This window comes from Saccoglossus kowalevskii, chromosome 7, assembly GCF_978046115.1.
Source record: "Saccoglossus kowalevskii chromosome 7, keSacKowa6.1, whole genome shotgun sequence".
Lineage (NCBI taxonomy): Eukaryota > Metazoa > Hemichordata > Enteropneusta > Harrimaniidae > Saccoglossus > Saccoglossus kowalevskii.
The window spans coordinates 16,374,159-16,390,701 of NC_140647.1; the positions used below are offsets into that span (position 1 = coordinate 16,374,159).

At 36.7% G+C, this 16,543-nt stretch overlaps 2 protein-coding genes across 2 annotated transcripts; both read left to right on the forward strand.

The window, feature by feature from the left end:
* Positions 1-1,344: 1,344 nt before the first annotated feature.
* Positions 1,345-4,068, forward strand: LOC146740550 (MAM and LDL-receptor class A domain-containing protein 1-like). Its single transcript, XM_085501821.1, has 8 exons — positions 1,345-1,509; positions 1,651-1,777; positions 1,958-2,098; positions 2,246-2,392; positions 2,508-2,770; positions 3,192-3,426; positions 3,548-3,697; positions 3,959-4,068. Exons 1-8 carry the CDS (start codon positions 1,345-1,347, stop codon positions 4,066-4,068), a joined length of 1,338 nt encoding a protein of 445 aa, XP_085357947.1.
* A 541-nt stretch (positions 4,069-4,609) lies between these two features.
* LOC144349452 (MAM and LDL-receptor class A domain-containing protein 1-like) lies at positions 4,610-16,307 on the forward strand. The gene is given in 22 exon segments (XM_078008016.2): positions 4,610-4,762; positions 4,912-5,002; positions 5,085-5,261; positions 6,407-6,571; positions 6,795-7,051; positions 7,249-7,333; positions 7,472-7,594; positions 7,796-7,945; positions 8,333-8,430; positions 8,731-8,910; positions 9,404-9,650; positions 10,286-10,429; positions 10,827-11,180; positions 11,440-11,565; positions 11,844-11,993; positions 12,627-12,781; positions 13,161-13,377; positions 13,915-14,058; positions 14,658-14,757; positions 15,015-15,090; positions 15,349-15,384; positions 16,194-16,307. Coding segments are annotated over 22 exon segments (3,342 nt in total).
* Positions 16,308-16,543: the final 236 nt, after the last annotated feature.

Consider the following 16,543-nt stretch of genomic DNA (forward strand, 5'->3'; position numbering starts at 1 on the left):
CACGTACAAGATAATTTTATTGTCGTAATATTTATATTATTATACATCTGTCACCGTGACGCCATAAGTTACAGTGTGCCGTACTTTTGCTATATTTCACGGGGTATTTTCATTCCACCATATTAGGACATGCGAATTCCAAATATGGAATGATTACGCGCGTAAGCATCCTCTAATAATAAAAAACAAACATGGCTGCCACCAGGGTTTCTAAACTTTTTGGATTTTGACATCCCATGATGTATCCTTGAAAGGAAAAGTTGTATAATAATCTTCGTAATAACCTCATATTATCTTGTGTAAACTCTTCCTATTAATTTCAGATTATTCTGGAAGCAGACATGAAATTCGTCACTGATTTTTTTACCGAAGGTCACATAGCATTGGACGATATAAGTTTTTTGAACTGTTCATATGAGGAAGTGCCTGCCGATTGTGACGGACTTCAAACTTGCAGTAGCGGTCATTGCTATAGTGATTCAGAAACCTGTGATTTCCAGATGGACTGTTGCATAGGCTACACTGATGAGAGCACTGAGTCATGTGGTATGCAAAACTATCGAATCTTGAAACAATGAACAGTTATAAACGAAAGTAGTGTTGTGAAATGTACATCCTCATAACGCATTTTTCTATTGAAGCTGTTCTATTCAATTCAATTCCCCGTGGCGAATAAACTTTTTAAACAATACTATCGACTAGATCGATGTTTTGTTCTGTTTATTCAGTGACATGTTTCCCTCACTTTCCTGTACCATTATTGATAGTCACTACTTTTGAATTGTAATGATTATAGATGGATATGAGAAGTGTGACTTTGAAGATGAGACTTATAATAACGGATGGTGCACGTGGGAACAGTTGACGTACGATCAATTTGATTGGACAAGGCAAAATGGTGAAGCATCTGTGGTGAATACTGGACCAAGTTTCGACCACACAACATTCACTTCCATTGGTAAGCTGTAATATCATAATATCAGATGTTTTGTTTACCTTTTACAATTACTATTGTCAATGCGATATTGATTGAATATTAAATCTAAAAATGTCCAAATTAAAATAATTAGCATATAATTTATATCGTCCTCAGGATACTACATATACATTGACACGTCTAACATACTCCCTGGAGACAAGGCACGACTTGCTAGTCATGTTATTGATGCTGTTGATGAAGATGCGGAATGTTCTGTAAGTACAACATTCATGACGCGGTGAACGTATATTGACATTTGATATTTTGTACTGGCCAATCCATAAAGTGTTGTATTATTTAGTATTTTTATTGGTGATATTCAGTGTTTACTTCTAGATCACATTTCAGTTGTTTCTTCTTCGCAGATGCGGTTTTACTATCACATGTATGGTCTATTAATTGGTTCTCTCAATATATATACATGGACTGAAAGAAATGGAGAACTCACATTATTATGGAGTGAGCAAGATGATCATGGTGACAGATGGATTAGAGACGAAATACAATTAATCTCTGACAAGCCTTTTGAGGTATGAGGAGCATGGTGCGATGACTGTACGTTATAGTTAATAATTACCTGCCTGAAATGTTTCTTTGTATTGCCAGCTTTCATTTTACTATGTTTGAATACAAAATAATACAGTACGATTGTTCTATCGTGTTATTCTCAGGTTGTGATTGAAGGTGTAGAAGGGGAATTGGTATTTGGAGACATTGCACTTGATGATATTACGTTCACTCCGGGATGCATACAGTATGACGGAGAACTGCCAATTGGTTCAACAGCAGAACCTACTAGTTAGTCTAATCGATCTATATTGTGATTTGGTGGGGGTTAATGGCACAATTTTTTCATGCCCACATATTTCAAAATTCATAACAACTCAAGACTTGAATAGAATCATTGCTTCGGTAAGTAATACTGCAAATTTCAAATTTACAGCTCAGGAAGTAATACTGCAAATTTCAAATTTACAGCTCAGGAGCCTGGTGATGGCTGCCTTCCACTTCCAGGAGAAGGACCGCTCTTTCAGTGTGATGATGGCTCGTGTGTACGAGACAGCTATGTATGTGATTACAAATACCAATGTGTCGATGCATCTGATGAATCAAGTTGTCGTACGTATTACATGACAATGACTATGAATATGTATGTAATGTCGTGATATGGTTATAATACCATGATTTACTGGAAATGTTTGTTTAATTATGTTTGCATTTTTGTAATGTATATTTGATCACGCTGTCTTCTTCTAACGTATTTAGCCGTCACATGTACGTATGAAGATGATGACTGTGGCTGGTCAGAGCAAATTCCTGGCGACAACTTTGATTGGGTTAGGTCAAATTACAGAGATGTGCGGCCTGGAGCAAGTGCACCTCAGTTTGATCACACACTGGGTACAGATGAAGGTAAGTATTACTAGAACACAGTTGCGAAGAATGTAATTGTTAATTGTTATTTGCTGGGAAATACTAGCGGGCTATTGTCAAGCTGTCAAACTTGAATTCTGGACTGATATTTCAGGTTACTACATGTATGTCGATATGAGTGCAGATGAACCCGAAGAACAAGTTGCTGAAATGAAGAGTAGCGTTTACAGCGAAACGGCAAACAACTGTACCTTGGAGTTTTGGTTTTACATGGATGAGCCACTGACTGGATTCATGACTTTGCATATGCTGGAAGAAGATGGGACTGAAACTGAAATGTGGAGAGCGAATTTCCCTAGAGGGGCGAAATGGAACTGGGCTATTGTTGGTTTCCACAGAAGAAGAACAAATTATGAGGTATATTATTATTTCATCATACCATATTAGGAAATGCGAATTCCAAATAAGGAATGTTTACGCGCATAAGCGTCCTCTAATAATCAAAACAAACATGGCTGCCACCAGGGTTTGACCGGACTCTACACAAAGAAGTTCGCTTATTCTGTTTTAAACTTGTTGGATTTCCGCATTCCCATGATGTATCATTGGAAGGAAAAGAAGTATAATAATAGGGTAATTATGAGGATACCTCAAAGTATGCACTCAGATAGTACGCCGTTCGCTGCGCGTCGGTCGATATTCCCGCTGTACTGCCTTCGTGCATACTTTGAGGTATCCTCGTAATAACCTCATATTATTGTTAATATTACACAACTGGTGGAATTTAGTAATAGTGTTTCAATTTGTGTTAAACAACTAAAGAGCCTTAGTTTTCTAGTTGATATTTAGAAAAATCCGACAGTTTGGGTATGGTGCAACTATTGCTGTAGATGACATTTCTTTCAACAACTGTGCTCTACCAGACCCGGATCAAAGTTGTGATACAGTATCAGGAGATTATTGGTGGTGCCCGGGAGATGGATTGACTAACGGTGCTTGCATATCGTCATCATTGCTATGTGACATAAATGACGACTGTGGTGATAATAGCGATGAATTTCTGTCACAGTGCAGTGAGTTCTTTAACAAATACATTAACACATAACTTCGATATCTGGATGCTGAACTATACGCATTCACAATAGAGGTGTGAAGGTAAATTATGTTTAACAAACACAATTTCATTTCATCAAGGTGAATTTCGTCAGTGCGACTTTGAAAGTGATTTCTGTGACTGGGTACAAGGTAGTGTGACAGATAATATTGACTGGACTAGACAAGCTGGGGGGACTTTGGCTCCATACACAGGCCCATCGTTCGATCATACTAAAGGCAACAGTGAAGGTAAGGTGTATATGTTTTGTTTTGCTTGGCTATTTATTGCGCAATATGATATGAATCATCTGCTCGTTTCTTTGCTAGTAATGTTTACTGTGATTTTTCTGTACCTTAGACTCTAAACTATATTTCTTAGCCGTCAGGATGTAGGGTTAAAATACTTTTAGGGCTGTCCACGCTGCATATATACTTTCTCTGTTTTACAAAGCTTCAAGCATAATGTGAATTACAATTTGAATCTTTATTTGTTTGTTTTTGGTTTTACAGGTTTCTACATATTTTTGGACAGTGGTTTCCCAAGTCACTACCACGACAGAGCTGATTTAATATATAATATTGTGTTCAAACCAACCACAACGGGCACGTGTAAGGTATGACCAGACTCAAATGTGTGTACGGTGTATCGTAATTAGGGAAAAAAGGACGGTGGGCAGTGTGGAGTCATTTGTAATATCCTGAAATGTATACGTACAGTTTTAGCTTGAAATAAAGGAAACGACAGCAAATCAAGTCATAGGTGCTTGTATTTCAGTTAGAAACGTTCATGAACAAACGACATGCGAAAGCACACTGATAGGTAATGTTCTAGATGAAAATAACTCGGATTTCTTAACGCGAAATAAATCATGGAGTTTAATTTGTTTTGTTAACGATTTGGAAAAAATGGACGTGGCTGTGTCGCACACAGTCTTGTTTGTATGTTCATGCATTGACTTCAATCGCTGACCAATTATCTTATGATAACAGGGCTGCACGTGGTACTAATCAACCAATGAGAACGTGCTGTTTCAATGAGGGCAGCGTACGGTATTATAATCTGTAATAACACTCTTGGCATGAGAAGAGGTTTTTGTATTTTTATATCATACTAATTACCTGCTATATTTCCTTTTTTTGTAGATTCGCTTCTTTTACCATATGTTTGGTATGTCGGTAGACAGACTTGCCGTTATTGTACGTATTTACAGGGATAGTCGCCAAGGTGAAACTATTGTCTGGAGCCGTCATGGCAACAGAGGGGATTTCTGGGATAGAGCAGAGGCGTCTTTGGTGGTAGATACGGAATTCCAGGTACATTGCTTGGTTGAACGTAATTATCGAAATTTATTTTGTTTATCGTCTTGATTCATTCTATTTATTGGTTACGTCTTGCAATTATTATATTTAATTTCTTTTGACTATATTACAATTTTATTTCATTATTTGTTATTTTAATACAGGTTGTTCTCGAAGGTCGTATTGGTGATAACTTCATGGGTGACATTGGTCTCGACGATATATCCTTCACACCAGACTGTGAAACGACTACAGGTTAATATTGCGAATTAATATTGAATTTCTAAAACGTCTTTTGTGACTTGTTTGCTTAACATTCTGCATCTCGTCTTCACAGGGATTTTGCCAATTGCTCCAACAACTACACAACCCAGTGTGGCACCGCCAACGACGAAGCACCCAGCGTGTGGCGAAGTGGAATTTTACTGCGAGGCTGACAATAAATGTATCCCAGCCCGTCAAAAGTGTGACTTTAGAGAAGATTGTAGTGATGGTCAAGACGAAGCGTCATGTGGTGAGCCAATTAAATATGAGTTTGCTATTGTGTATTATATTTTTTTACTTCCATCAAATGGTCACATTACACTGAACGAAACGAAAGGATAATTAAGATTCCGATTTAAGTCCATTTTTCCAAACTTATTTATTCAGTCTTTTTTTCTGTTTATGAAAATTTGGCAAATGTCTCATATGTACATCATGTTATATATATCCGTTGTTGAGTCGATTTAAGGTAGTGGGAAGAGTGTGCTTCCCAAAGTGTCTAACATGTAGTTGTATTGTTACTAGTCTAGAATGTAGAGTGCATTTTAAAGACGACTTAAGAATAAAAATAATTCGATGGTTAGACGGATTCATGGATTATTGTACAGATTTGGCACTTAAATAAAGGATAGTCAAACGCGCGAAACACAAGTTGTATTGTCGGGACGTAGTTGAAATCCATTTTAATTTTGATTAACTTAAACAAAAATCAAATCTGAAATTTACGCCATGTGCTAGTTATACTGATCGAAACCTGTTATACTGTCTTCACTAGAATAACTCGCATCGCGTTGCTGTTAGAATTCTGCTTCAGTTGCTCGCTAAAGCGCGAAAGTACGTAAGGTTCGATGTTCCCTTCGACGCTACACTAGCACGAATAAAACATTCGTTGTAAAAATGTATATGGAAGGGATCTAATTGTCATTAAGAAAAAACTCCAGACTAATCTTAATTGAAAAAAGTGCTTCACATTGAATATTGGACAGAAACTCCCCGTTCCTGCGCGCGATTCAATGACTTGATAACACACTAAGATGCTGAAACGTCAATCACAACAGAGGGTACGGGACTGCTCGGTGATGCTCGGCTATTCGCAAGACGGATATGCTGCGAACCGAGTAGTTGTTGTTTGTATTCTACTACTCATACCACCCATCTGAGTAACAGGAATAATGTTTTAAGTATTTGCATGTATGACGGTTTCGAAAAACAAAAAGAAAACATGTTTTACTCTTCACACTACCTTTCACTTTATATGCACATTTATCTGGACATTCCATTTGTTGTTGCTGACTAGTATTATGATGTAACGGCGTAGAACGTAGTATCACTGAGATCATGAATGAAGGCATACATTAATCTGATCTGTTAAACGTTTATTTTTCCTCACACCAGTTGCACAGACGTGTGATTTTGAAAATGGTTTATGCAACTGGCAAATCGAAGGCAGCCTTCGTCGAAAAAGAGCTATAGATTATGTTTGGACACATGACCAAGCAAAAAATGCTGATGATAGCGTATACAGGCCAGAGGTGGACAATACTAAAGGAACTGGGGAAGGTAACTATTCTACTTACTGTGGATATATGAAATGTGTTATGGTTAGATTGGCCACTACGGGAAATACGAAACACGTTAGATTTTGTTTGGAGAGATAGAAATGTGTATAAATCCAAGGATTGAACAAAATACGTGTCGATGTATGTAATCGCTATCATTTTAACAGTACATGTGCGCTTTGTCTTGGGTAGTACAAGTTAATAGTACAACGTCTTGCATCTAGGTTGGTATGTGTATGCCGAAGGCTCGTATGGTGTTGTAAATGATATCACGACCTTGAAGACGCCTAAAATCTCGCGAACGGGCCAGGATTGTTACATTGAATTCTATCATCATATGAATGGCGATGCATTGGGATCCTTGGAGTTGAAAATAGAACAAGAGGATGGGTCACAGAAAGTCATCTGGTATTCAAGTTCGCCACAGGGGGATGAATGGAACAGAGAGCTTGTGTTTGTCGGAGCTGGTGCACTCGAAGTGGTGAGTTAAATTTGTCATACGTAGATATCATGTTTATATAATTAGATACATGTTGTTTAAATTATATATAATATATAGTACTGTTTATTCCTCAACTTACAATAAGATCGTTGCAGTACTGTACATCTTTGAAGCTAGTCTGAAAACGTTCTCATTTTACGTCATCCAAGTGTCATAATCATACTACTATTCTTTAGATACGTTTCGAGGCCAGGCGGGGAGTTACTGCCCTTGGAGACATCACTGTTGATGACATATCATTCAACTCATGTGCACCACCACGTACGTATTCAATTAATTCAGTTTATTTGGTAACCAACGCGAATGCCCGTTTTGTACCCGACACGAAAAGATATGCTTGACATTTGAATGTACCTAGTGGCAATTTATTTTAATAATTAAATATTTGTATTATTACAGTTATCACTGGTGAACCTTGTACAGCTGGCCAATTTAAATGCAGCAATACACTGTGTATCAGTACGATTTCCGTGTGTGATTATCATAACGACTGCGGCGATTACTCGGATGAACAACATTGCGGTAAGGCGATTTTAATTATACCAATGGCAAAACAAAACCGTAATATAAGTGAGGCAGCCACGAGGCTTGAAACAATGGCCGCGATGGCTACAGAAAATTGAACACCATTTGCAGTCAAAATAAGTCACGTGACCTTCTCGCTCTCAATGAGACTTCGGCGGCCATTTGCGAATAATGTTCATTGCATTAATGTCGTTGTAGAAAGCTATCCAGGACGTTGTGACTTTGAGGTTGACCTTTGTACCTGGCATCAAGAGAAAGACGACGACTTTAACTGGAGGCAACAAACTGGCAACACCTATTCAGATGGAACGGGTCCATCGAGTGATCATACGTTACGAAATGGCAATGGTCAGTATCTGAATTGCTGTGATATCTTTCTCACCAATAATATTCGTGTATGGCGACCATGTACTAGGCGCACGGAATATGGTTATATATTTATTATTCATAGTAAATTATTAAAAAATGACCGTTGTTGTTTGTACGTCGTGCTTCACAGATTATATATCGGACACGTTATATGTTTTTGAAAAAAAGAAACTACGTGTAATGTGTCGTTGGTCGGCTGTTGCTGTATACGCCTAATACGCTTAATGAGAATTCATCATTAGCCAATCGATTTATGAATGAAAAATCTTTACCGAAAATACTGTTTTCATTGTAAGCAGGTCAACATCTCTCCCAACAATTAATGGGTGATAATAATACACAACTGTAACAATTTACACATTTCAGGACATTACATGTTTATTGAAACTTCGGGTCCAAGGTCACCTGGTGAGAAAGCACGTCTTGGCAGTCCCGTGTTCCGTGGGTACAGTGAAGATTGTGTGGTGAGTATTCACGGCTTTGTCATATTGATTATTGTGCCATACGATTTTAATTCATTTATATACCACTTGGCATTCATGTGAAAATAAACAGTAGTAGTACCTTCATTTAATAAATATGAAATTTACTTTTTCCTGTACATCTTATTACAATCACATTTCTGTTTATATAAGGGTTAGAAAATATAACGATTTCTTTGTTTGTAAAATATAGAGTGTGTGTTTGTGTTTTACTATATAAAGTGGAAATTTAAATATGCAAATTTCAATTCACTAATATCCAATTCATAATTTTATATTCAGTTCCGTGTATGGGTACATATGTATGGCGAAGATGTTGGCGATTTGAATATATATTCCCGAACGTCTTACCTGGAAGGCGACGAAGGCCTGAACTTATTGTATACTCAATCGGGTGAAATCGCCAATGCATGGGTTCCTATTCGCGTAGATGTTGACGTTAGTGATGGCAAAGATTTTGAGGTGAGGTGGATTCACGATGCGCTATTCTGATTGTCAAACAAACACACAAATAAGTAATACGATTATTCATTATACACAAAAAGTGCGATCCCTTTGATCATGCAGTAAAATCTGATCCCGCATTCAATGACTCGTCAAATATGCATAAAAACTTTTACTTTGCGGCCTGAACTATTTATTCGAAATCACTACGCACGTTAACGACACGACCACGGCGTCTTTCAGTGTTCTTACAGCTGTTTATGACTACTGGTCAACAACTGTATAGTTTGTATGATTTAGCCTGACGTGAATAAAAATTCGCAAAATAAAAAGATCACTCGTGAATACTTATAACTATGTATTTTTATGGGATTCCTCTATGGCTTTATTTTACGTACTCCTGTAGGTCTCTAGATCTATTGCCGAGCATTTAAAAGTAAAAACGTGTACTCAATCATTTCAGTTCATTTTGGTTCACAATGTTGACATTAATGTGCTCGTTTATTAACAGGTTGTTGTCGAAGCGGTCCGTGGTGGCGATGCCAAAGGTGACATATCAATTGATGATGTGTCTTTCACGGACACGTGTATTCTTGGAGGTTCAATACCTGGCGAGGAAGAAGACCAGGATCTAATTGGCTGGTGTGACCAAGACATGGGTTTATATGCTTGTGACAATGGTTTGGATTGTTTCACTCATTACGAACTGTGTGACTTCAATATAGACTGTGACGACAATACGGATGAACGAACTTGTGGTAAGTACTAGTCGATAAATCAGTGATAAATGAAATAAATTTTGCTCTCTTAAGTGCCGACATGGAGATGCAGGTAAAATGATCTGAACTGCTAGTGTGTATGAAGATTCCTACTGAAACAAAGTTATTATAATCGATATGACTGTTTATTTTTAGACACTGCGTCCATTGTGGAAAGGTACTAGTATATAGAGATAACCATTGAGTCTGGAGGGGGCAATTATGATTCAGTCCTTACAGCAATAAAAAATCGTTTTTAGCATTAAAAATAGTCGACCAACAAAAACATTCGAAAAATCCAGTCTGTGAAGGAGTAGATATTTTTAGTGAACATTTCGTGAAAGGGGTATCAATTTTTACGATGTGTTTTTTCGGCTGGAATAGAGGTCTGAAGGTGCCGGTGACATACCCGTATCATATTGCCAGAGTAGTACACTCCTGCGCCCTAATCCATTATATTAACAATATTCCTTATATCTTATGGGCATAGCAATGTATTGAGGAATATAAATCTGAATTAAATCACCAATATGTGGATAATTACATCGTGTATGCATGTCAATTATAATTATTCCTCTAATTTTTGGTTTTAGTTAATAATAAATAATAACAATAAATGTATCTACAACATGCAGGAACCTCGTGCACTTTTGAAGGAGAAAATTGGTGCGGGTGGCACAATGTTGGTGCTACTGATTTTGAGTGGCAACTCGGCCAAGGCGCCACGGTTAAACCCAATACAGGACCTTCGTATGACCACACTACTGAATCTGAATATGGTGAGTATAAATACACGAAGTAATGTAATTCCCGTATTCTTAGTATTATATTTTCATATGGATAGAGCAGATGCGATTTGTACCTTGAAGATTTAACGATGCAATATGGACGAGAACTTGTCATTTTTTAATATTGTAGTTTAAATAGGACTGATTTATCATTAATTAGCAATGCTACGTTTGCAACACATTATTTGTTCAAAAGCGCTGATACGCATGTACTGTGTGTTTTTTTTATGTACGTACACGTGCATATAGAGAATTTCATGGATTTGTTTTGATAATTCGTAAATCATAGTCCAAGGTATCCATCAATATACAATATCAATACTAACAATTACTTGTTCTCGTCCATAATACATTCTTAGTATTGACTTTTTTGTTAAATGTGTTCTAGGTTGGTATGCATTTGTTAATGCATTAACGCTGACAGACCTGACAGGTAGTGGCAAAAAAGCCCATCTCCAGACACTGCGATACGTGGAATCAAGCTCGTCATGCACATTTGGATTCTGGTATCACATGTATGGGTCGTCTATTGGTGCACTGCGTATTTATGTCAAATCAGCTGCTACGGGACAGTCTGACATGTACTGGGAAATGGAAGGCGATCAAGGCGACCAATGGCTGTACGGTGAATGCTTGATTGGACATCAAGAAAACTTTATCGTTATGATTGAGGCAACCCGTGGACAGTTCTTCAGTGGCGATATCGCTGTGGATGACATATCCTTCACAAACTGTGAGGAAGGTGAGTGAATTTCAATTAAGGGTAGCGATAATATCAAACCATTCTCAGAATTTCTAGATTCGATGATTGAACACCACCAGACTAATCTGTTCTTTATCAAACAGTGAATGAATTCGAGCACACATTTTGATATAAAAAATATCCCCAAAAACTTGATAACTCAATTTAGTTGTTGATAACATATATTTTTTTCAAAAGACTTAGGTACAATAATGTTACTGGGCAAATCCTGATGTCTTCTTGTCTCGTCTTATATTAGCAAATCATGATGTGCCATGTGACCCTAGTCGCGAATTCAAGTGTCAAGATGGGCAATGTATTGCTGCTTACCACCATTGTGACTACGGGCTAGACTGTATTGATGGATCAGATGAATTTTCCTGTCGTGAGTACAGTGTAGTAATCGCTATTGTGGGACTGTTAAATGTATTTCTGAATTCATCTTCAAATTATCTAATTTTATACATGGAAATACAGTGTATATTCTAATGCTGATTACGCAATTAGAATTCTTTGTTTGTTTGTTTGTTAAAAGCCATAAGTGCCTCATTTAATTTGGAAAGGTTTATAGTTTTTTTCTGCTTTTTCACATTTCACTCCACATTCATGCTGTTATATATCACCTGATATGTTATTTCATATACATATCTATATCTAATTTAGCGCTGTACGAAGGTGACTGCACTTTTGATGTAAGTCTGGAAGATTGTGGATGGAGTCAGCAACAGAACGACGACTTTGACTGGACAATATCGAGCTCAACTCCCAAATCTTACACTGGTCCAAAAGAAGATCATACCCCCTACACAAACGGTAATATGCTTGTTATTTTCTTTGAATTTGCCATATATCCAGTAGTGGCTTTAAATTTGTCGTATACATATGTAGGATATCTTGCACTGCATATACGTCATAGACATGGGTGACGCGAAAGCCATTCAAAACAGCACCTATTTTTCATCTAAAGTTGACCATCAATAAAGATTATGGTTTGACAGGTTTTACTTAATTTCGATGACGAACGATTGTAAAACCATACACAGTTGCTAATTTCCACTTTGTTTCCTTCATATGTGACGTCATATAGCCACTGGAGGGCGCGCTATATCTAGGAAATGTGTATTCTATATTTCATAGAGCATCTATTTAAATGGTCGCCGATCAAAAAAAAAAGATTATAATTATAGTTTCGAGCGATTAAAAAATATGTTTATTTTTTTAATGTTTTGGTTAGGGGATTTATTAATTTGAGAAGAAAATTCAATCTTTAATCACGGACATTTTTTCTGTGTGGACAAGTTCAAGTTGGAAGAAGCGTTGTATTTGAGATGTTGCGTATTTTGCTGTAATTGTACACCATGTTGTCATAGCTTAATACTTCGTAGTAGGGAGATATATATTACACTGATCTGATATAAAAAAAAAAAAATTAATTCTTTTCTTCAGGGATGTTTCTGTACATCGACAGTTCACATCCACAAACTACAGGTGATACAGCCAGAGTCTCCGCTTCAGTCGTATTCCCAGCTAGTTCCGGACCTTGTATGGTACGATTCTGGTATCACATGTATTCTAAGACCGCCGGTATGGGAAGCCTCAAGGTAGGTAGAATGCTACATTGCGTACACAGCGTAACAAATTCTGTATTTATTTTATTTTTATTTATTTAGTTATTTATTTGTTTATTTGTTCATTTGTTTGTTTATTTATTTATTCGTTTGTTTGTTTGTTTGTTTAATTTTGTTTCCTTTTTCTTTATTTATTTTAGTCGGGCTCATTTAGTGTAATTCAGTTCATGTTTAGTGGTTCTGAATTAGCTCTCCATCCAAATATGATATATATATATTGCATATTGTGTATTGCTGTGACGTAATTACTGCCATGAAAGAACTTGCATTCAATGTTTTAGTAGTTATAGTGTTGTTATCATATCATTTATTTATTAATCTTCACTATCTAAACATAATTTGAAATTTACAGATATATACGCAATCTGATACCGACCATCCTCAGCAGCTACTCATGTGGATGCGATCCGGAAACAGTGGGGATGCATGGCGCTATGGAAACGTGGTACTTACCAATAACTATGACTTTACTGTTATATTCGAAGCAATGGTTGGTTCAGACGATGGTTCAGATATTGCTATAGATGACGTCACGTTCACAGCTGGTTGTCCAAATCCAGGTTAGATGTGTGGGGGTTTAAAGGAATGACGATTTGCAATGTAATTGTTTGAAGGCAGAGGAGTAATCTGGCTCTATTAATCATTACAATATACTAATGTAACAATTCACTAAAATCTAAAGTACCTTTTCGACATAGCTCATTTTTTAGGTTAATTTGGTGTTTCAGTGGATTGCAATTCTGGCGAAAATAGAGCAATCATTCACGATACTAATTTTGTACATGTAAGCACGAATCGCCGCCCGATACCCCACTGTACTAGAAAGTTTATTTTAAAAAATAACAGTTATATTAAAGGTATTGGGTACATATGACGATAACAACTAATACAGAAGTTTGAAACGTTCCATTAACATGTCACCATACATGCTGTACGTATTTATATCCTAGAAAATAGTTCACTTGTTAATAGTGAAAAATTGCATTAACATATCATAAATAGAGAGACCTATCTGACCTATTGTGACCTCTGAGAAATTACAACACGTGCTGATTTATATAAACATCGTGAATTTACAATTATTTATTTCCTAGAACTGTATGAAGATATTGGGGAAGGCGGTCCGTGTGGAGAAGGCAAATTCTACTGTCCGGCTGATAGAATATGTATAAGTGAATTTTGGGTCAATGACGGCACAGTGGACTGTCCGTCTGATTGCTATGACGAGGAACACCTCAGAGAAGACTGTGGTAAGTTTTCACTTCTTTTATTAGGACCATGATTATGATGGGTCTACAAAATATCGAAATATTTTCCCCAATAGGAAATGTCTGAAAATAAATACAGAAATGTTATAGTCCTGTTTACTAATAACATAGTACATACATTATTTTACAAAAAATAATAAAGATCATAACATTTTATAAGCAGTTCGAAAGACAAGGTTCAAAGATGACTTTTACTGGCGGTGTAGCCATACAAATATTTTCGTTGACATTATATTAGTATTCAAAGGTTTGAACACAAAGTTTTTATTTGAAAACTATATTTTCGCATGGGAAACCATTTTATCTGGTATTTGGTAATCTTGATCCCTGTGCCGGGCTGTGTTGTGTTGTGCTGTGTAGTGTCAATGAGCACATAATAATTCACAATTTTAACATTTTTACTGTGTTTTTTTTTTTCGTTTAATAGAAGCAATATCTTCACCGGGAACTGAAGATGACAGTTAGTAAAGTTGTTTAATTTCTAAAAAAAATTCGATCTATCAATGATTGAAAACAAAAGATATTGAACGTCATATTTCACCGCCATGTGACAATAACCTGCGTACTTTTATACATCATAGGCTATGTGTGGATTCTACTGGTATTGCTGATTGGTATTGCATTGATAGTGGTCTTAATTATTGGCGTTTACTATATGTGTAAGCGACGCCACTCTAACAAGTAAGGCTATGTTTATGTGAAACGTGCATGTTTTTTGTATTGGTAACATGAGATGCAAGAGTGTGGAATAATATCTCGTTATCATACCATGTCACGTCACGTCATATCACGTCACATCACGTCGCGTCGCGTCACATCGCGTCACGCCACGCCACATCGAATCACGCGTGCATCTAACGGTTTTTATTAACTATTAATATAAAAGACTTATTTGTAATTGCATACTGACAGTATTTATTTTCAACTCTAAACATCAGGGGCATCTACCTACATAGTGGCAGTACTAACATGATGGACAACCCTGCCTTTGGTTACCAAATAGAAGATGCAGATGTGAGTTTGAATAAGAAAAATCCGTTTCTTGCATTTCACGCAAATATACTCTCTTACTTAGTATTTATTATTGTTCCTCACATTATATGTATAGATAAATTTATAACATTGTCGAACACTTTTTAGCATTATCATCCAACAAACATCTGGAAATTCATCAATGCTCGCATTCGGTGAATTTGTCTTATTTTGAAATGCCATAGCAGTTGTCATAAGATTATTACACATCTTAACCACCACCCACTATTTTGTTTTCAGTTTCCAGTCGGTAGTTCGTATGACGACATGATGGAGGTAAGTAGTTCACAACAAACCAAATAAAGCATACACTGTTTTTATATATTGCGTTTTGATTCCCATACGTGAAGTGAGTACAGTATAAACTCATTCGAGATGTAAAACTATACAAATTCACTAGGTTTCACTGTGTCAATGTGTAAAAAATGCATGAAATTGTATACTTAATACATGCAACGTATTGACACTGTGTTCATTTTGCAATAGCAATCGAACATAATATTTAAAAAGCGTGTAGCTATACTCCATATTTGGAGGCAGTACGTATACATCATTGATGTCGACCACTTGACACATAGCAGATACAGCACGAAGCATTGTCGTACTGACTGTAAATTGAGTGTTATGGTGCCAATATGTGTTTATCAATCGTTGATCTGTAATATCAGAGGTACATTACTTAGGGTTTGCAACGCGCATAGTACTGTACGGTGACATCATGCCAAGATCCCATTCAAGTCTCGTCTCGTAGATAGCGAGACTGATGCTACGACCTTCTGACATGACATAGGCAGTTTGTAATAAAACAATAAAACATGTATTACCGCATTCATAGTGAAAAAATGTAATACATCGAAAATGTACAGAAAATATAGTTATCGTAATCCGTCATCGCGAGCAGCTATTTTGATCTACCTGGACATCTCAGTATCCTAGTTACCTCGGGCATGCGCATTCGCATTTTTCTGAGTTGGAACGCTTATGCGAGAGCGAGATTGAAACGGGATCTTGGTATCATGTCACCGTAGTTGCAAACCCCAAGTAATGTACCTCTGGTAATATTTGTTACCGTTATGTCTTCGTAGGAAATTGACGCATGCGCCGTGGACAAAGACTCTGATGATGATAATATGATTGACACTACGCTAGCAGAAACACCGCGCACTAGGGCAAAGTTCATTCCTGAATCAAAAGCATAAGAACCAACTTCATTTAAATAATTGTTACATTTAAATACCTACCATACGTTACTTTATTACAGAATGTTGGATTTATAAAAAAAATAACAACACAATAACTGCATGACGTGTTGACGACTGGAAGGAAAAATCGTGAACTAGCCATTTTACTCTATTTACTCTATATCGATATGATAGTTTTAATTCTCGATATATTGTACTCATACCTGTTACACGCATATCTATAAAACTGGGAA